Source organism: Lonchura striata, chromosome 2, assembly GCF_050655825.1.
Source record: "Lonchura striata isolate lonStrDom1 chromosome 2, ASM5065582v1, whole genome shotgun sequence".
NCBI classification, from domain to species: domain Eukaryota; kingdom Metazoa; phylum Chordata; class Aves; order Passeriformes; family Estrildidae; genus Lonchura; species Lonchura striata.
In genome coordinates this window covers 4,733,428-4,753,874 of record NC_140704.1, presented here as the reverse complement: position 1 = coordinate 4,753,874, position 20,447 = coordinate 4,733,428, and the positions used below count along the sequence as shown (strand labels likewise).

The 20,447-nt window shown below is 48.9% G+C and overlaps 1 protein-coding gene across 4 annotated transcripts in view; it reads left to right on the top strand.

Annotated features, from left to right (window-relative positions):
• Positions 1-18,954, top strand: part of LOC110484542 (mitogen-activated protein kinase kinase kinase 3) — a 79,302-nt gene extending 60,348 nt beyond the window's left edge. For all 4 annotated transcript variants that reach the window (XM_085563140.1, XM_021555283.3, XM_085563128.1 and 1 more), the window contains 10 exons: positions 813-946; positions 3,538-3,611; positions 5,749-5,816; positions 7,653-7,745; positions 8,677-8,871; positions 9,668-9,816; positions 10,369-10,500; positions 13,392-13,521; positions 14,073-14,250; positions 15,884-18,954. In XM_085563140.1, coding sequence (XP_085419266.1) covers positions 813-946; positions 3,538-3,611; positions 5,749-5,816; positions 7,653-7,745; positions 8,677-8,871; positions 9,668-9,816; positions 10,369-10,500; positions 13,392-13,521; positions 14,073-14,250; positions 15,884-16,112 — 1,382 coding nt within the window. In that variant the 3' untranslated portion in view covers positions 16,113-18,954. The remainder of the gene's footprint in view (positions 1-812; positions 947-3,537; positions 3,612-5,748; positions 5,817-7,652; positions 7,746-8,676; positions 8,872-9,667; positions 9,817-10,368; positions 10,501-13,391; positions 13,522-14,072; positions 14,251-15,883) is intronic.
• Positions 18,955-20,447: the final 1,493 nt, after the last annotated feature.

Genomic DNA, 20,447 nt, shown 5'->3' with positions numbered 1-20,447 from the left:
GCTGTTTCCCACATGCCTGGACAAGGCAGTGACCTGCCCCAGAGGTCGAAGAGGAGATGGGTTTGTGGTTAGCTTTGAGACTGACTGATGGTATCACAGCAGAACTCCCAGAGCTCTTTCCTTTCTAGCATCACACCTGGATACAGTGACAGCTCTTAGGATCCAGGGTGTGTTGGAGGTCTAGTCTGTCCCACAGTAACAAACCCTCCCTGTTGCTAAAGCTTTGCAGGATGTCCATAAACAGCATCACACCTCTAACTCCATTCCCATCCTCATGAATTCAAGCCCAGCAGCATCTCCAGGAGCTCTGTTGTGACGTTCACATTCTCTGGACAGAGAGACATAATTTTGTTTCTCAGGAGAAGCACAAAGAGAAGAAGAGAAAACAATCTTTACTCCATGTAGAATTTAGTATGGTGATTGTTTACCTGAAGTGATTACTTGATTAAATTCTAGTAGAAGTTATTTAAGTTCAATAAGCAATCAGATCCAACTGTGTTTCAGACTCTCAACAAAAAATCAAGAGTTTTGTTAGAGTTAGTTAAAAAAAATAGTTTGTTAGAGTTAGTTAGATATAGTAAGTTAAAAAGTAAGTCTGTAGAATAGGATAGTATCTGTTTAAATAGTATATTGATGTAATATAGTATAGTTTTAATAAAGCTATCCTTCAGCCCCCGATCTGGAGCCAGACATCATCAATTTTTCCCGTCGAGGGTCGCTTGAGTTCGGATCCTGTGTGATCACTGGAACAGCGTTTCTGGAGGGATCTGGAGTGGTGGGTCCCCCCTGAGCCGTGTCTGTCCCTGTCTCAGGCTCCCTGCACACCGGCCGCAGCTCTCCGCCGCCGGGCAGCGTTCCCGAGGAGCAGCAGCAGATCGCCCGCCAGGGATCCTACACCAGCATCAACAGCGAGGGCGAGTTCATCCCCGAGACCATGGACCAGAACGTGAGTGGGGCTGGGACGTGGCTGGGAGGGGACAGCTCTGCTGGGTGCGAGGAGGCTGCCCTGGGAGAGCTGTTCCCACCACTGCATTCTGGCAGTGTCTGTGCTTGGCGCTCAGGCCAGCTCTTTCCAGGAATGGGTGCCCCCGTGCTTGACATGCCTGGGAAAGTCTGATTTCCAGGAACCCTGAGAGCCAGTGGGAATGGCAGATGTACCCTGGCACCTCAGGTGGCTCTGGAGCAGCAGAGATCTGGGGCACACATGTGCACCAGCTGCCAGGCCCTTGTGGCCACAGCATTCCCAGATCCCAGGACCATGAGGGAATGTGCCAAGCAACCGATTGCCAGCAATTGCAGCAGCCTGGGGACATCAGCAGCTCTGGCTGCTTCCCATGTGGTGTTTCTGCCTGAGCTCCAGTTACAGTTCTTGGCTCTGCCCAAGCCTCTGTGCTTTTGTGTTTCTATCCCTCCCCCATTTATATTTTTTTAAACTCTCTTAATAAGGAAATTGTATATTCCAGTGCCTCAGTAATAGAAGAGCAGCAAATTCCTCAGTGCTGAGCAGTACCTCATCTTCCAGTCAATTTGGTACCCACAGTGAGGGAAACTCTGCAGTGTCAAGGGACCACAGTGGGAGCAGCTTATACTTCCCTCTCTGTTTGCATTTTTGCTCAGCCTATAGCTCTGAGGAGCTTTGTATAGATCCTGTGAAGTCAGCTAGGCTGTCTGAACACATGTCATTCTTACAAAGCTCTTGGAAACACAGGACCAAGATCCAGAGTTTGCAGGAGGGGCATGGAGGGACATCTGGAAGGCACTAAACTCAATCCATCAGGCTGCTATGCTGGCCCCCAAGGATGTTCCTGGGGAGATGTGTATTTCCTACACACAAAAGCACCCACTAGCTCCACATTTGCATGCTGGCTGTGCCACTGTTTCCATGGCAAAGTTGTGTTTTCAACAGTTTATTATACAGCCATTAATAAGAAGTCACTCCGGGTGAGTCTTGGCAGCATCAGAGTGCAGATGTATCGTGTGCTCCTTGCAGCCAAAAGTTGGCTCTCTATTGTTGTCACATGCCTCCAAAACATGTTGGGGAGGATTAAGACAAAGTGTGTGTGTGTGCAGGGGGAGGGTTCCTGTGACCCCCTTGGGTGTAAATCGGCCCAGCTCCACTGGCTGTTCGTGGGGCTCCATTAATTCAGAGCCCTGAGCCTGCTCTGGATGAAGGTTCCCAGATGCTCTCCTTGCTTTTCCCCAGCATCACGCTGTGGGTGGCCCACAGCCCTTTGCTGGAGAAGTAAAAGGAGGGAAAAGGGATTTGGGGAATTGTTTGGGGTTTATTGTCTTCCCTCATTGAGCAGCTATGCTTTTCCCTATATGGGCTTTGCCTTAAGAATGTTCTTGTACTGCTGCTTCCAGATGTGCCTCATGCAAGACCACTCAGGAGCTGGAGCTCGCTGCCTTTTGGGGAATGTCCCTGTGCAAGCCTGTGATGTAACTGTGGTCTTGAGACCAGCCTGGCAGATGAACAGAGGCTGAATATGGAGCATGCTCCAATTCCCAATTTTATGCCTTTGAGAAATGAGTCTGTTTCAGCTTTAAGTGCTGGAAGAGACCTGGCATGGCTGGCAGAGGTGGGGAGTGGCTTCTGTCAGAGTGCTTGCTCCTCTTTGGCCTAGTGCATTTTGAAGGAGGCTTTAGGGTAAAAACTAGGAAGCAGAGAAGAATTGCACTTTGCAGCTGGGCCTGCCTGGCCAAAACAGCACGAGCTGTGCTGACAGCTGGCTGGAGAGGGCTGATGGGAGCAGCCTGTGGAAAGGGAGCCTGGTGGGGAAGGAGGAGCGATGTGGGGAGCAGCAAAGTGTGGCTGCACATGGCATTTAACCCTCATTGCTCAGCTTTCCCAGCAGTGAGCTGTGGAGCAGGGGTTAGTGAATGTCCACAGCCAGGAGAGAGCATGGCACTGCTGTGGCGCTGCCAGCAGCACAGTGTGGCCCAGAGCAGGCTCTGCTCCTCATGGAAGTGCACACAGCTCCAGGGTTTACCACTCCATACAAAACCCTCTATTGTTAATAACCAGCTATAAATAACCCTGGCCAGTACAATGTCTCATCCAGGAAGCGACACAAATGCAGCTTTTGACTCACTGAGCTGGTGAGTGCCAAGCCCGTTCTTCCAGCCAAAAACCCTGATGATGCTGCGCTTATCAGCAGAGAGGAAGGCTGGACTCGTGTGCCAGGGCAGCTCGGGAAGTCAGGAGCCCAGGGCTGCAGTCCTGGCTGTGGTACACAATATCCACTTGGCCTTGGGCACATCATTGGTGTCCTGATACATATTTTCCTTTAGGAGTAATATTAGCATTTCTCACAAATGCTTTGAGCGCTTTGAATCTCCTTGACTTCTCGGCACGCTTTGAACATCAGAGTGCTGATGATCTTTGCTTCAGTTTCCCTACCAGCAAGTAGCAGTTAGAAAGAGCAGTAATGCAGAGAAGGCATCATAAATGGATGACCCTGCAGAGGTCTGCTAGTTCTGGAACTTGGAGAGCTACACTGCATGGTTTTATTGTTTCCCCTTTCTTTTCTCCGTCAGATGCTTGAAGCTTTCATCAGCCCTGATGACTCGCTGTCTGGGAGCTGCCAGTCACTGGACAGGTCTGTGGACAGGTGAGTTGTTGTGTGCTTCTCCATGCTCACAAGCAGAACTGCAGCCTCTGCTCCATAGCAAGAAAGCAACAGGATCACTGATAACCCCTGAGGTTTCTGTTGGGATGAGGATGCATCTGAGCAAAACAAATTTGTCTTTATTGCTGAAAACCAGATATCTATGCAATTGTATGATTTGAACTGCAGTAATCTGAGCTGAATAAAAACAGCCTAGCTTTGTGAGACCAGGTTTTCTTTTTTGCCTTTTGAGATGAAAATTCTCAGAGAATCACACAATGGTTTGCGTTGCAAGGGACTTTAAAGATCATCCAGTTCAATCTGCCATGGGAAGGGACAGCTTCCACTAGACCAGGTTACTCAGTGCTCCATTTAGCCTGGCCTTGAACTCTTCCAGGGTTGGGCATCCACAGTTTCTCTGGGCAGCCTGTTCCAGTGCTTCACCACCCTCACAGCACCTCCTTCCCCTCTGGCTCTCTGCAGTCACCAGGTCAATATTCCATCAGCCTCTCCGTGCCTCCTCCTCCCTGGGCATGCTGTCTGCTCTCCACTGACCACTGGCAAGCTCAGCAGCCCCTGTGCAGTGCCAGCAGCCACAGACATGTCAGTCAAGGTGCTGAGGACACCAGATGAGCAGTAACTAAGTTTAGCTACTCAGCAGGAAGCAACTGGGACACGTTGTACTAACCCAGGCTGCGATTCAGTGCCTGGTGCCATTGAGCTGGATCCCAGCTCACACGTGCACAGAATCCCTGTGTTTGCTGCTGTGCAGGGTGAGCTGTGGATAAGACACAGTGTCCTTTTGGGAAGCAGTCTATTTTTTTTTCCGTCTGCATCAAAGGTTGTCTATTTTTTTCCGCTGCTGCTGTTGCCATACAGCCCCAAGGCTGCGTTCCAGCAGGCCTGCCTTGGGTAGATTGTGCTCCGGGTTTGCAACTCCGTGTGCTTTGGACCTGTCTCAGCATCAAGGTCCATTTCCTTTTTGTGGCTTTTAATAATTTCCTGTGATGTATTTGCTCATTGTTAGGGCTGTATTGAAGCTGGATTCCTTGTGTTCCCAACCTCTCTGCCCCAGCTTTGCTTTTGCACAGATTTTGCCAAGAAGAACAGCAGAAGGAGCACAGGCTGTTCATAACACTCTGCTGTGAACTCAGAGGAGAGCTTTAGGCTTTTAGCTCTCTGTCTGTGAGAGGGTGGCATGGCCTTTCATGTCCAATGTAGGCAGATGTGTCCAGTCATGGGTCTAGGAGCTGGAAAAGGCACAAGGAGGGCTGTATTGTTACAAGGAAGAGGAGTAAGTGGGACTATTCCTGCAAGGAGGTGGCAGAGGCCTTGCAGCCAGTTGTTTGGGATGGCATCAGCCCAAGAGGACAGAGCAATTTACAGGCTCAGTGACCAGGCTGAGGGTTTAGGAACAGCACCACAAACTGCTCTTAGCCACAGCAGTGATCAGCTTTGACGTGAGTAGGTTTCAGAGCACCGTACAAAGCTGATTTCTACTCTGTGCCCATATTGTTAAAAGAGTGAGTGGAAAACTCACATGCCCAACTCACTCTTGAAGAGCCTGGGGTGAAATTGGGCTTGCAGAAACCCCCTTGCAGTGCTTTTCCATCCTCTCACTGTAGTTTAAAGACTTTGAGCCTTGAGTCACCAATGCCACACTGTCCCTCCTGGTCCTGTGGGAGGCTGCATGTCCCAATGGTGGTGCAGTCTGTGTGGGAGGTGATGTTGGGCAGGAGGGAAACCTGCATGAACTGAGCATGGCTGAAGGACTCTGGTGTGTGCACCTGCAGCAGCTGAGCAGTGTTCAGGGAGAGCAGAGGTGTGTGGTTGAACACTTGGTGTTGAGGGAGCAGAAGCCTGTGGCCCTCCTGTGCTGCCTCCTGCACAGGGGTGATGATCCTTGGCTGCTTTATTTCAGCCTGGTGACTGTGGGTTTTGCAGCATCCCTTTTGTTTGCCACAGGAACAAGCTGTGATCCAGCCAAAAAACCATTCTTCATTCTTGTGCAGGAGGAGGATGGGAGCTCAGTGGTCAGTGCAGCTTGTAGTTTATCCTGTCCTTTCCTTAGTGTATTAGTTCCATAGCTGTTCTGATGTAATAAATAAATCTTTTTTTTTTCTTTCCCATCCCTTTGCAGCCCTCCCTTTCCCCAAACCCCTGTTCCTGGAAGGAAGAGCCATCCCAAAGACAGTCTTGATTGCATGGGTAAGTACTCTTGGTGGTTTATATTTGCTGAAATGTATAAAAAGCATATAGTAAAGAGGCTGGGTAAAGACTATTTAGAGAGATGGCACTGCATGAAAAGTAATTAAAAGCAATCAAGCAAGACAACTCCATGGCTTGGGTAACCCTTCAGAACTGACCCTGCAATGACCAAACATGAATATTTTCTAAAATCAAAAGGCCCAGAGCATCAAACATAGGCAGGGCTGCTCTTGTCTTCATTAACCCTTTGTGATCCTGCAGCAATACCTTTGGGACTGGTTTGGGAATCAATTGACAGCAACCACAGTCCAAACTGGGCAGCTGGGGCCCTGAGGTGGATGGATGCAAGCAAGGAAAGATGTTGAGAGATCTGTGTTTGAAGATATTGCTCTTGTGTTTGCAGATAACTGCAAGGTGCTGACAAGCTGGGAACAGCCTTGTAGGATCAGCTTTTGTCTCTCTTTTCTCATCTCTGAGTTGCTCTTCAGGACCTCCACTTCCTACACAGCAAACCCCAACTCTCTAGGGAGTTACACCTCTTCCACTTGCATGAATAATAATCTGCAATAGTGCAAACGCTGTGAGAGAAACTGTAGTGGGGCTTGCACAGATCATAGGTTACTGCTTAATCACTCAGAAATAACCAGCTGGTTAAATAATGGAAACTCTGTAATATTGTAATGACTTGCACTATTAAAAATGAGCAAATGGCAGCCAGCCTGTGGCAGGATAACTCATTGCTGGCCTGAGGCAGGATTTCTGATTGAGCTGCAGAGATGAAGCTGCAGTCAGCCCTCCTTGCTGAAGGTTTTAATGCTCCCCCCGTGGCATTTTGCTTTGAGACACCTCTGGGCACTGTTGCTCACACGTGGCTCACCAAGAACCTCTTGCCCTGTCCTTGTTGCTCCTCTTGCTGACCATATTTCAGCCATTATGTGCTCTTTTTGGCAATCACACCTAAATACAGCAGAGGCCAGCAGTGGCCTCTGAGGAGCGGCTGCTGGCCCCGGGCTAAGACAAACAAACAGTCAGAAGGGGCTGTGTCATTAGAATTGGATGGAGGAAAAACAGCAGGTGAAAGAAGGGGGTGGAATGACAGATATTTTAATCTCAAGTTATTTGGTGCTACCAGCAATGGCTTCCTGTGCTGTGGTCTTTATTAAAAAAATATGTCCTTATCTTGCATGTCCATCCATCTCTCTCATCACCCAGTGTCTAAACGCTGATGGTCTTTAATCCCTTCTGTATATTCTATCTTTCTAGCATTTAATCAAATAAATATAAAAGTTTGGAGCTCTGGAGGTTTAAATTGGTTTTCAGAGGGGAGTAGTCACATCTGAGAAGAAAGAGGAGAGATATTATCTGGTGTTAGTCAAGTGCTGGATTTTTTTACATTTCCCTGGAAACAGCTGATATCAGAGCAAAGGTTTTGGAGTGGATGTGTCTAGGCCTAATCCTGCCTGACAGTTCTGTTTCATTTTTTTGCATTTTCCAAGTGCAAATAAGATGTTTTAGTGCCCTACCTTGGAAACCAAGCCTGGTCTGTGTTAATCCTCTGCCTTGCACTTGAACAATGTGGGCCAGGGTCCATAAGTTCAGCAGTTAAACCTCTGCTTTAGGGGCAGTAAGGGCAGTGTGCTTAACCCTGATTTTCCACTGAAGGGTTTGTGACTGTGGGCAGATTTCACAGGGAGCCTTGGGGTGTGTAGGGTTGTGTAAATGAACACCTTGTCACCTCCTTCTCAGCTCTAACTCAGTGTTTCCCATAAGAAACACTCTGGGCACTTGAAACTGATCTGATCTGAGAAATATCTGTGTCTTCTTCCCTCCTGCCAGATTTTGACATCCCATTCTGTGAGAGGTTTGGGAAAGGTGGGACCTTCCCGAGGCAGTACCATCTGTCCCAGAGTCGCAAGGACTACAGTGATGGTAAGGACATGATGGGGGCTCAGGGAGGGAGGTGATCAGTCCTTGCTGGCTTCTGACAGTGCCTGGGACTGGAAACACTTGGGAAGGAGAGGTTTCTGATAAAGGGAGAGCCACCAAGTGCTTTGGGATTCACTTGTGTGTTCAGAAGGGTGTTCTCTGTGAGACTGTGTTGGGAAATGCTGAGCCTGTCCTCTGCTTACACCTTCTGTTTTAATTTAGCCATGGAGATGATTGGCATTTCTCATCCCTGGCAGTATCAACCTTCCTATTCCCCTAAATTGCTTGCTTTTGAGGATGATTTTTGTGACCTTTACAGCAGGTTTCTCACTGAGCCATAGGAAATCCCCAAGCAATTTCAGGGTAGCAGTATCTGTTTGCTTCCCTGTTTCAAGCTGGTGAGCTCTGAGCTTTGGGGCCAACTCCATCATCTTTTTCCTGCTCATTCTGTCACTGTATGAGACAGCAAGTAGTGGGAGGCAGAAATTCCCTTGGGAAAAATGTACTGAGGACGTGCAGAGAGCATATGGATCTTTCCAGAATGAGTTTCATCTCTCACTGACACCCCTGTGAAAGCAGGTCTGGCCCTGCTGTGTGGTCATTTGCATGTGGACTTAGGGGATGGCAGGGATAATTTTCAATGTAAATTTCTGCCTGTTCAGTGTTTAATTGTGATTAACAACCAACCAACTCCCTGATGTAATTAAACTGTTGCAAAACCCTCTGGAAACATCTACATTAGATGTAATGCCTGCTGTTATCAACCCTTAAATTGAATTTAAAATCTTCACAGGCCTTTGCTTCAGTTTCGTTATACTTGCTTTGCTTAATTTGAAGAGGTGAGGATCTGGGCAGTGATGTGAGAAGGTGGTGACAGGTGGGTCCAAGGTGGTGTGTGTGCTCTGGCTGTAATTTTACCCCTTTTTCCCTGCAGGCCGGAGGACTTTCCCCAGGAGTTACTTCCCACAGGAGAACCTGTTTCAGCTGGTTCCTTCCAGCAGAACCAAGAGCTTTACTGGGGACAGCAAGCTCAGCACCTTGCAGTATGATGAGTACAGACCCAAGTGTTGGAACAATTGTGAAAAGGGTCTGCAGGCATTCAGCACCTCCCCGACAAAAGCCAGGAACTGTGAGTGAACCAAACCCCTGGGTGCCTGAGAGCAGAGCTGGGATTTGACACAAAATTGAGTTATTGTCACCTGCTGAGTCACTGGACATCAGCTAAGGCAGCCATGGGTAAACTTTGATTGCATCCCCACCATGAGGCACACTGCAGCAGCTTCTGTGCCACGAGAAGGTTTAATCCAGCACCCTGTGTCTTACCTTGGCCTTTGGCTGAGAGCTGAGTGGGGTCAGCTGGTGTTCTCCACTTGCAGGTGATTGCTTGTGTGTTGGACTGTCAGTGTAGGCTGTGTCAGCTTCCCAAATTTGGGATGTGGGAGCAAATGCATCCAGAGTTTCTGTTCCTTGGCTTGCATTGCACCCAAAGATGGTCTTGCACGCTCCTCTGCTATTGCAACACTGCCCATGATATAAAAATTGGTGCATTTTGGGTGTGTTTAGTGATGGATAACATCCTAGAAATTACCAGTGAGATAAACCTGCTCACTGGTCTCTGCCTGGGTTGCTGCTCAGCCATCCTGTTCTGCTAAACACTCCCACAGCAGAAGGGAAATTCCAGCATTGGGAGGAAAGACTCTTAATGAAATAGGACTTTTCTGGATTTGTTTGTGCTTTATGCTAATGCAGACTGGGAGACATTCCCCTCACACCAACAGCACCAGTGTAGTTAAAACTGGTTTGTCCTGGTGCACCTGGGAGAGAGAAGCTCACTGACTGCCCTGTAGGGTCAGGTGGACCCTGATGCTGAAGGGTGCTGTGCAGGCTCTCCCTCTCTTCTCTGAACCCTCTCCTCTCCCCTGTAGCCCTGCAGGCACCTGTGAACTGGAGGCTGGGGAAGCTGCTGGGAAGAGGAGCTTTTGGGGAAGTTTATCTCTGCTATGATGCTGACACTGGGAGGGAGCTGTCAGTGAAGCAGGTGCCTTTCGACCCTGACAGCCAGGAGACAAGTAAAGTGAGTACAAGGGCAGGGCTGTTCTGCAGCACCCTGGGGAGCTGTGGGCTGGGGGTGGAGGTGTCCATGTCCCTGGAAGGCAGTTTGTGGAGACAGGGTGTTGCTTTCCCTCTCTGGAGTAGTCCTGAGAGGCTCATGGCACCAGTCACAGTGCTCTGGTGACTGCTGTGCCTCCCAGTTCCTTGGTTACATTGGCCTGCTCTGTATCCTTTATCATCTCTTGCAGGTCTGTCTGATCTTCCTTATTTTGTCCTTCTTGCTCCCTTTACCTTCTCCCCATTCTCAGTGACTTTGTTGAAATATTTCCAAAAAAACTCCTTAAACACAAGTAATAACAATAATGATAATGATAATAATTATAATAAAACCTGTCTCAAAGCCAAGTCCTGTCTTTCTCCTTGCTTTTCCCTTAGGGCAGTGCTCCTTATTTCTGAGCCTCGTGTGGCCAATATCTTTGTGGACAGCTTCACAGCTGCTACAAAAACTGCTCAGCATGGAGCAGTATTTATATCATGTTCCCTTTCACCAGGAAGCCTGTGTGGTTTGTTACAGGAGGTGAATGCTTTGGAATGTGAGATCCAGCTGTTGAAGACTCTCCGTCACGACAGGATCGTGCAGTACTATGGGTGCCTGCGGGATCCTGAGGAGAAGAAACTGTCTATCTTTGTGGAATACATGCCAGGGGTAAGTGTGCTTCCTGCCAAACATTGTCCTGAGTGGCAGAAAACAGATTTAGAGTCTCCTGGACTTTGGTGAAATTTGTATCTGTCCAGCTGAGCTGTTTTATGGCTAATGAACCAAACCAAAGCAGCGGATGCATCCTTAAGGCTTGGGAGAGCTCAGGACGTGAGTCAGATGTCATGGTGCAGCCCCTCAGCAAGCACTGGGTGAAATGAAAAGCCCTGCAAGCAGGTTTTAGGTTTGAATCCTGAAGCAGGGTGTGTTCACAGTCTGCAGTCTGAGCTTGGTGAATGTGGGACATGATCCAGATCCTGCTCCAAACACTGTGGCCTGAGCCCATCCTTAAGTATTTACTGCAAATCCCTGCAGGACAAGCTAATAGTACAACTGTCCACCCACAGCTGTCACCAATTACTTGTGGCTTTCCGCACGTGTGTATTGGAAACAGTGGTGTTCACTTAGAGTCTTCTGTTGAGGACACAGCTTTCTGTGGGCAGCATTATCTTGTGCAGGAGTGACTTCAGTTTGTGGCTTTGCTGATACAGGATGAAATAGTCACGGGGAAAAAGATCAGAATGCTTTGAGGGAGTTTAAGCAGGGACTGGAGATTGTGCAGGGGTGAGTTGAGCATCTCTTTCTTTGGGAGGTTGTGAATTACATCAGCCATTAAGCTGATGGTGTAAAACAGCAAAATGCTATTTACATTGCTGGAGGATGTGTTCTCCTAAGACCCTTCTGTCCAGCTGGATTTGTTCCCCAGAGTGTGGGAGAATAAACCCTTGTTTATACAGAGACTTGTAAGGTCAGAAGGGACAATTAAGTCATTTGGTTGCAAATAATTTTAGTCATTAAGTAAATGTGCTAGAGGCTCTCTGTATGCATCTTGCATGTGAGTGATCAGGTGGACTTCCATGCCTCTGAGTCCCCTCCAAGCCCTGTCCTCCCTCTGTCCCTGTGGGCATCTTGCCTTCAGGCCCTGCCTGTGGACCCAGAGGAGTAAATCCCAGGAATTCCAGCAGTTCCCTTGCTGCTTATTCCACAGCGTGCTGATGTTTGTTAGCAGCCAGGAAACCAGCATTTGATGCTGGGGCAGTGTCCAGCAGGGCTGGAAATTCAGTGTTTGTTATTTTAAATGATAAAGTTGAGTTCTGACCAAACACAGATTGACTTTGCTGCTGCAACAACAGCTCATTTGACAACAGCAGCTCGGGGCTCTGGTTTCCAGGGCCAGTGGAAATGAGGAAGTTCCCAAACCTTGCAGGACAGCAGCTCTGCAAAGCTGGGTCTGGCCAAGCTTCCAGTTTGAGACACTCAGCTTGGCAAAATGTTCACAGGGCCAAGTTTGGGTGCACCCTGAGGCTGCTGTTCTGCTGACTCTATAGTTTCTGTCCTGCCCATAAACTGTTTTTTAAATTATGCTTGGAAAACAGAATGGTCCAATTGACCAAGGCCTCAAAGAACCAGTTTCCCCTCTTTGTTTGATATCCCCTCATCAGGTGAGGGAGGGCAGGATAAGAAATCTATTTTGGTTGTGGTGAGGGAACGTACCCTTCATACAGGTTATATTGAGGGGGTAATTTAGAGCATCTCAGGTTGCTTCAGCAGTGCTGAGAAAGGAAAAGGAGAGGCCCATCCACAGGATCAGCACCAGCCTCAAAAGAAGCCAAAACAGTAGCTGGGCAGAGCAGCAGCAGAGATGGGTGGATGTGGAAAAGCTAATAGAGTTTGATGGGCTGGCTTGGAGCAGAGCAGCTGCTGTTCCCAGAACAGGACTGGCAATCTTGGATCAACCCCAGAGCTGAAGGACAGGCAGAAACAGGATGAGTTTCCCCTCCCACCTCCCAGTTGACCTGAATACCAGAAGTAGAGCTGAGTATGAACCCCAAATCTGCCTCTGGTTCATCCCTGCTAAAACCCAGCTCTCTGGCACAGTGAAACACATCAATTTCCAAGTGGCCTAAAAATGCAGCTAAAACCAAGGGGATCAACCTGCTGAAGATGATAAATATCTGCACCTCTGCTCCCTTTCCTCTTTGATCAATATCATCAAACCAGTTTGAGCCTGCATGCCTGGGTCAGAAATTCAAGGATTTGCAAATTATTTACTCTGGGTGATCTTGTTGGAGCAGTCCCTTTTGGGGCTGGCTGTCCCTCATGGCTGTGGGTGTTCCTTGCTGTGAAAAATTTTGGGAGGAGAATTTCAAATACTGATTCATTATCTTGGCCCTAAAGAACTGGCTCTCTACAACTCCCTGAAAGGAGATTGTATACAGGTGGGAGTTGTTCTTTTCTCACAGGTAAGAAGTGAAAGGAAAAGAGGTTATGGAGATTTAGATTGGGTGTTAGGAACAATTTCTTCACTGAAAGGGTTGTCAAGCATCAGAATAGGCTGCCCAGGGAAGTGAAGGAATCACAATCACTGGAAATGCTCAGAAGAACAGGTAGTTTAGTGGTGGACCTGGCACTGCTGGGTTAATGATTGGAATGGATGGTGTCAGAGGTTTTTTCCAACATTAAAGATTTTATAAATCTAATTAATCGAGTTTATCTTCTCATTTGAGTTGTAAATCCTCATCGGTTTGGTCCTTCTCAGTGAGCTGTTAGTGACCCCCCTGCAGCCACTAGAGGGGGAAGAAGGTCTGTGGTGGTGGCAGGAGGAAGCTGTGCCAGGCACCAAACCACACTCCATCTCCCCAGGGCTCTGGGACACCAGGACAAGTCTTTGCTTTGTTCCCCACTTAGTGGATTTCTGGGGTTTTTTTCTGCTAATAGGGTTTTGTGGTTTTTATTGATCTGGAAGACAGAGTGGTCAGGGAGGTTTAAGAAGTTGTTGTGATGTGATGTGATGGTTTCTCTGGTCCTTACAGTTGGTGTGTGTTGTTTCTTTGCAACAGGGCTCAATAAAGGACCAGCTAAAAGCTTACGGTGCTCTGACCGAGAACGTCACACGCAAGTACACCAGGCAGATCCTGCAGGGAGTCTTCTACCTTCACAGCAATATGATTGTCCACAGGGATATTAAAGGTGAGTGGATAATAGAGAGACTTCTTGCTTGCTTGGGTTTGTTCAGCCCAGCCTCCCCCTGCCCCAGTGCAAATCCTTGTGCACAGCATAGTGCTGGGATCTGCCCTTTGAAGTGTTGTTGTCCCTGCCCTTCACCAGATTGAACCATGAAAATCTTGAGCAAGCAGCTGAAACCAAAAACGTGGGCTGTTTTCTCTCTCAAGGGATTATTGTTGACTGCCCTTACATGTCTGAAAATCTGGTGTAACACCCAAGAACTGAGGTGCTCTGGCATTTGGAGAGGTCTGATGCTGCTTTCTGCTCTCTCTGGGTGGGAGGATAATCTGTTGGCCCCCATGCACTGCTCATTTTTGGGAAACCTGCTGAATGAGGGGATGCTGGTGGGATCAACCCTCTTGGAGAGCAGCTGCCTTAGGAGAGAAGGATTTGAAATGATGCTGAGTCCAGCCCCACCACAGCCCTTTGGGCTCCTCTCTGCCTGGCTCTCTGCCTGTGCCACTTCAGGTTCCTGCTTCATTTCTTGGGGGTCTTGTCTTTGCTTCTCACCCCAGGTGCCAATATTCTGAGAGATTCTGCTGGAAATGTGAAACTTGGAGATTTTGGGGCCAGCAAACGCATCCAGACCATCTGCATGTCTGGGACTGGGATTAAATCTGTCACGGGAACACCATACTGGATGAGCCCAGAGGTTATCAGTGGAGAGGGCTATGGAAGGAAAGCAGATGTGTGGTAAGGAAAGCAGTAAAAACCCCACCATTGCTACTTAAATCAAACAATCCTTTTGGGAAGCTGTAATGGGGGCAACAGGTATAGCTAGTAGCTGGAAGCAGTGCAAAGGATGGAAAATAAGAGATACATGTTAGGATCAACTGTGCAGATATCCAGAGGAAACCTGTTGTAGCTAAGTTCCCAAAACAAGACCACTCAGAATCACAACTTGCTTTCAGAAACTTTTGTCTTGTGTGATTCTCACATCCAGCTCATCCCCATAACTGCTTTTTCATTCTGGAAAACAGGTTGATAACAAAGCTCACTAAAAGACCTGTTGAGTTTTGGTGGCCCTGATTTTGGGTTTACTAAGCCCAACTCAGAGGCTATGGGGATCTTCATGGTCTTCCCAAATCTGCTGCTGGACGTTTGCATGTGGCTAAGGCACAAAGACAACCAAAATCATGGGCTGCTTGTGAATTTTATCCTGTGGAGGATGACAGATGGGACCTGGAAGAGTTGGGGTGGCACTACTAATCTTCCCAGTATATGAGGAGGAAGCAATGTCTTCCCAGTGTGCTTCCTGTTGGATGCCCAAGCAAAGAGAGCCAACAAAAAATAATCCTTCCAAGAGACCCCTAATTGGGTGGGAAAACCTAGAAAGTCCTTAGCAGGTGTCCATGTGCCCTGCACCACCTGCACTGGCTGATGTGAGGCAAATGTTTAATTTTTTTAGGATCAATAGGATAGGTTTAATTCTTTTTAGGATCATTCATGAATAGAGGTGGCAGAGTATCTCTGCTGAGACCAGGATTCTTGAGCAAAGCAAGGGAGACCTCTCAGGCTCTTTGCTGCTCATCTCACCTGTTCCCTCTCAGACGGCACACCTCAGAGATGAAGTTGGATGTAGGCAAATATGTTTTTTTCTGGTTCAGCTTCCTTGGGAACTACATGCTGTTGTTGAAACTGTGCTGTCTGAAGCTGTGCATGGGTTTCCCTTCAGGGGATGCTCCAGTGAGCTTTTATGAGGCTCAGTATCTGCAAGGTAACTTAGTGTTCCCCTGAACTTTTACGAAACATAGTACCTGCCAGTTAAAGCGGGCAGAAAAGCCACCAGCTTTAAGGCAAGGCTCATGCACTCACTCCTGCCATGGGAGTAGAGAGTTGAGTGCCAAGGACCTGTGTGACCAGGGAGCTTCAGGAGACCAGACATTCCAGGGGTATGTGCCCATCTTCCGCAGGTTTGCTCCCTGCCCAGTTCCCCTTGGGCAGGTGCAATCCCAGAGCTGGTTAGACTCGAGCTGCGGGGCCACCGCCGCAGTCCCTTGACGCTGTTGAGGCAGGATGGTATGAAATGACTCCACTTCAGAAGGAGAGAGTAGAACTCTGATTTGTTTCAAATACACTGCTCTTTTTATAGAGAGTTTCATCCAGACCAATTCTATTGAAACATCTCACACCATTGGTGTGCAGTGAATGATACAGAGTGGCAGAACTTATCTATAAACAATGTGAACAACAGGAGAGATAAAACATTATTTACATTCTTTCCCAACTGTTTCCCAGGCTTCTGCCTGGTTAGAAACCTTCATTTTCTCTCTTAGTAAACTGAGAATACCCACAGTCTCTCACCCTGTGCTCGCCGTTGTTGCAGGAGCGTGGCCTGCACCGTGGTGGAGATGTTAACAGAGAAGCCGCCCTGGGCAGAGTTCGAGGCCATGGCGGCAATTTTTAAAATCGCCACGCAGCCGACCAACCCCCAGCTCCCCGACGGCGTCTCCAGCTCCTGCCGCAACTTCCTCAAGCAGATCTTCGTGGAGGAGAAGCGGAGGCCGACGGCCGAGGACCTGCTGAGACACCCTTTTGTCAACTGCGGGCTCTGAGCGCCGGCAGCGGGGATGGGAAGCGCCGGCGGGAGGTCGGACCTCACCCGGGGCTGTCCTGACAGTCCCTTCTCGCTCGCTGCTGCCTCGGCCCCGCTGCGCCCTTGGATTTTCAAGCTGCTCTCGGGACTGTCGGGAATTCAGAGCGAGGGATTTCCCGGCCTGTGTGGGTGCTGGACCACGTAACCTCCCTGCTGCCAGCGGTACCGGGGTCAGCCCCTGTCGCTCAGTAACTGCTCTCCTGGGGGAAGTGTGGCAAGCGGGAAATGTCCCCGCAGCAAGGGGGAAATGTCCCCACAGCAAGTGGGAAATGTCCCCGCAGCAACTGGGAAATGTCCCCTCAGCAAATGGGAAATGTCCCCTGCAGCAACTGGGAAATGTCCCCCTCGGCAAGCGGGAAATGTCCCCCTCGGCAAGCGGGAAATGTCCCTGCAGCAACTGGGAAATGTCCCCTCAGCAAGCAGGAAATGTCCCCTGCAGCAACTGGGAAATGTCCCTGCAGCAACTGGGAAATGTCCCTGCAGCAACTGGGAAATGTCCCCTGCAGCAAGCGGGAAATGTCCCCTCAGCAAACGGGAAATGTGCCCCCAGCACAGCGGCGGTGCTGGCGGCATCCCCAGGACCGGTGGGGGAGTCGGATGCTCAGTGGCCATCACCACCTTTCACAGAGGAGCAGACAGGGCCTTCAGCCAAGCCGGAGGAGATGATCCTCAGACCACAGAGTCGGGGGGACCTGGGCGTCCCCGCTGACGAGGGGCCCAAGCCCCCGGAGCAGCGGGCGCAGTGGCGGGCGGCGTTTCACACTGTCCTGTGCCTTACGCGGTTACAATCCAGGAGTGACGCTCGGCTCGGATCTGGCGCGAGGCTGCAGCAGCCGTGTTGACTTTGCCTTGGCGCGTGTGTGTGTGCGTGTGTGAGTCTGGGAAGCAGGGGGTCTTCTCGGGGTGCAGGAGGTCTCTGCCGGGTACGCCCGCGGACGGATGCCCAGGACCCCTGCCGTGGGCTGAGGGATGGGTAAATGATGGTGGTGGTGTTTAAATAAGCGGGCAGGGCTGAGCAGCAGCCAGATTGTGCTGGGAGCCATCAGGATTCGGGTGGGAGCCAAAGGGAATCTTAGCACGGATGGCTCTGCTCGCAGCCACAGTTCTGCTGAGCCCTGCCCGTGCTGGAGGGATGCCATCGTGTTCTGGAAGTGGAGCTGCAGGGAGAGCCCAGTGGATCTCTGTAAAACCCAAGAGAGTGCCTAAAATTAGGCAGAGAGGAGTGATGTTTGTGAATCTGGGTGCGTCCTCCTCTGGGCACCTCCTCCTCTGTGCCTTGTGGACCATCCCCAGGTACAGGGAAGGGGAGCATCACTTCCGTGGTAGTGCCCAAGAGGGCAGCTGCAGGACAGTGGAGCCTCAGACTGGGAAAGTGGAGCTGCAGCAGTGGAGGGCAGCTGGAAGCCGATTCTTTCCCACAGTAGGTTTGAAGTTGTATGAGAAAATGGGCCAGTCAAAAGCAGAGCTGGGCTACGGCCTCTGACCAGCGCTACCCCACTGGGAAAACTGGGCAGGAAGCACACACAGAGTCCCTGGAATCAAGTTAATTAATCAATCAATCAGCTCTTGGGGGGTTTGGGATAAATTAATTGCACCATCCCATCTCCCCCTTCTCTGCTGCCTTAGCTGTTTCCATTGACTCAGCAAAGGGTCCAAAAAGCAGTTACCAGGGGGCTCCATCCTCAGGCCAGTGTGTCAGACACAGGTTTATTTTAATGCTGGTTCTCAGTGAAAATGAAAAGTGTTGCTTAGACTTAAGAGGAAAGTGATAAATTGGTTGTTTGTGTGAGCACATCATTGAATACTTCCATGTGGAAGAGATCAAGGCTTTGCATCGCTGGTGTGGTGGTGAGAGCATGTCCATGTCCTTAGCTCTGAACAGAGAAGCAAGATTTAGGAGGTTGCCCAGTGTAGCTGTGGATATCCCATTTCTGGAAACATCCAGGCACAGGGTTGGATATGGCTCAGAGCAACCTGGTCTAGTGAAAAAGTGTCCCTGCCCCATGGCAAGGGGTTGGAATGAGATGAGCTCTAAGGTCCCTTCCAACCCAAACCTTCAAAGATTTTATGATTTTAAGAATTATTTCCATTTTTAAAAACAAAACACTGAGTATTAGGGCAAATTAAAATAAATACCTAAAAGAATTCCCTATAAATCTGTCTGAAAGCTATTGAGGCCATTTATTCCAGGCCAGGTTCCAGGGAAGCTGGAGGGCTGGAGCAGCACCAGGGGTTGTGTCAGTCAGCCATGGGGCTGATGGGCAGCTCCCCACAGGGAGGAGGAAAAGTCTCTTTTTGCTGAGGGGAATGAAGAATTTTATTCTGTGAATAGGACCAAATCCATCAGTCTGGTCAGTAATATGGGATGGATGGAAACAAACACAGCGGGGAAAAAAAATCAGCATTATCTGGGAACGGGTTTGACAGAAGAGGGTAACAAAGTGTGTGTTCACCAAAGCTAAAAAAAAAATCAAAACCTTTTTTAAGCTGTTTTCTCTTCTTTCATTAAATCTGTTTGGTTTGGGTTTTCTCAGCCCTTCAGTGGTGGGAGGGTTTCCCTTCTTTCCAAAGATTTGAGAGCCAGAGGGGGTTCCTGGCTGTCCCAAAATGCTCCCAGGGCCCTCAAACCACCTAAATCCTCCCATGGATGGATGTGGCTCATGTGAGTGTGTGTGTGAGTGTGAGTGTGAGACACTCCTCAGGTGCCTTTGCCTTTCTGGTTTGTAAAACCCTTGCAGTGTTCTGATGTACAGAATGGAACTAGGAAAAGCAAATGGAATTATTATACCATGTAAAGTCGTTTTCTGTTTGTTTGGTTTTATTTTGCCCGTAGCGAGCCCTGCGGCTTTCCCTGCGCACTGCTGCGCGTCCTTGGAGAAATTAATTCCTTTTGGGGGGTGGACTGGGGCAGCACATGGCTGGCCAGGAGAGTGGTGGAATCACCATCCCTGGAAGTGTGGATGTGGCATTTGGGATGTGGTTTGGTGCTGAGCATGGTTGGATTCGATGATCTTGGAGGTCTTTTCTGACCTTCATGGCTCCACCAGCCTGCATTCCTCTTGCCTGTGCCCTGCTCACCAACAGGGCAGCTCCCAGGGAGCCTGGGGGCACAGGGGGCATTGCTGTGACCATCCCGGGGACAGTGGAGGCAGAGGGTGACAAAGATCGGATGGTTCCTGGGTTTTCTGGAACAGATGGATCTGTGCAGCACTCCCAGCCGACGGTTCTGTGTGTCCCTTTGTCCTGACATCCCCCCTTGGACTCCCAATACACAGGATTTTGTGCTTCTAAACTTAATTTGCATTTGTTTTAAATTTATTTATTTTTATTTGAAATTTGAGTATTTTTCTTTATTTCTATTTCATCTTCATTTTCCCACTCCTCCCCTCATTCCCGCATTTTCTCTGCCCTATTCTTTTTCCCTCGACTTTCCCTCCCTTCTCCCCCCTTCCCCCCTTTCTCTCCCTTTCTCCCCCTTATTTTCCCTCTTTCCCCCCCTTTTCGCCCTTTTGTCCTTTTTTTCTCCTTCCCCCCCTTTTTCCTATTTTCCTCCTTTTGCCCCCCTTTTTTCCTCTTTGCCTCCTTTTTCCCCCTTTTCCCACTTTTTTGTAATTTTTTTTCCACCTTTTTCCCCATCCTTTTTCCACCTTTTCCCCCATCCTTTTTCCTCTTTTTTTCTCTTTTTCCTCTTTTCCTTCTTTTTTTTCCCCTTTCCCACTTTTTATTTCCCTTTCACCATTTTCCCCCTCTTTTTTGTTCTTTTTTTCCCACCTTTTCCCCCTGTCCTTTTTCCTCCTTTTTTCCCCTTTCCCTTTTTTTCCTTTCCCCCCCATTTTTCTCTTTTCCTCCTTTTTTTTCCCTTTTCCAACTTTTTCCTTTTACCTTCTTTCCCCTCTCTTTTGTTCTTTTCCCCCACCTTTTTTCCTATTTTTCCACCTTTTTTTTCCCCCTTTTACCTTCTTTCCTTCTTTTTTTGGGTTTTTTATTCACCTTTCCCCCCGTTCTTTTTCCTCCTCTTTTCTCCTTTTTCCACCTTTTTTTCCCTTTTTTTCCCCTTTTTCTTTGTTATTTTTTTCCACCTTTTTTCCCCATCCTTTTTTTTCCCCTTCTCGTTTTTCTTGTTTCCTTTTTTCCTTTCTTTTCCCCCTTTTTATTTTTTATTTATCTTGCTCCGTGGGCTCTGGGGACGGAGCGCGGTTTGGCACGGGGCGTGTCCATGCAAATGAGGTGGGCGGGGATATTCAAATTGAGCCCACACGGCTCCGCTGTATGCAAATGAGGGGGCGGGCCCACG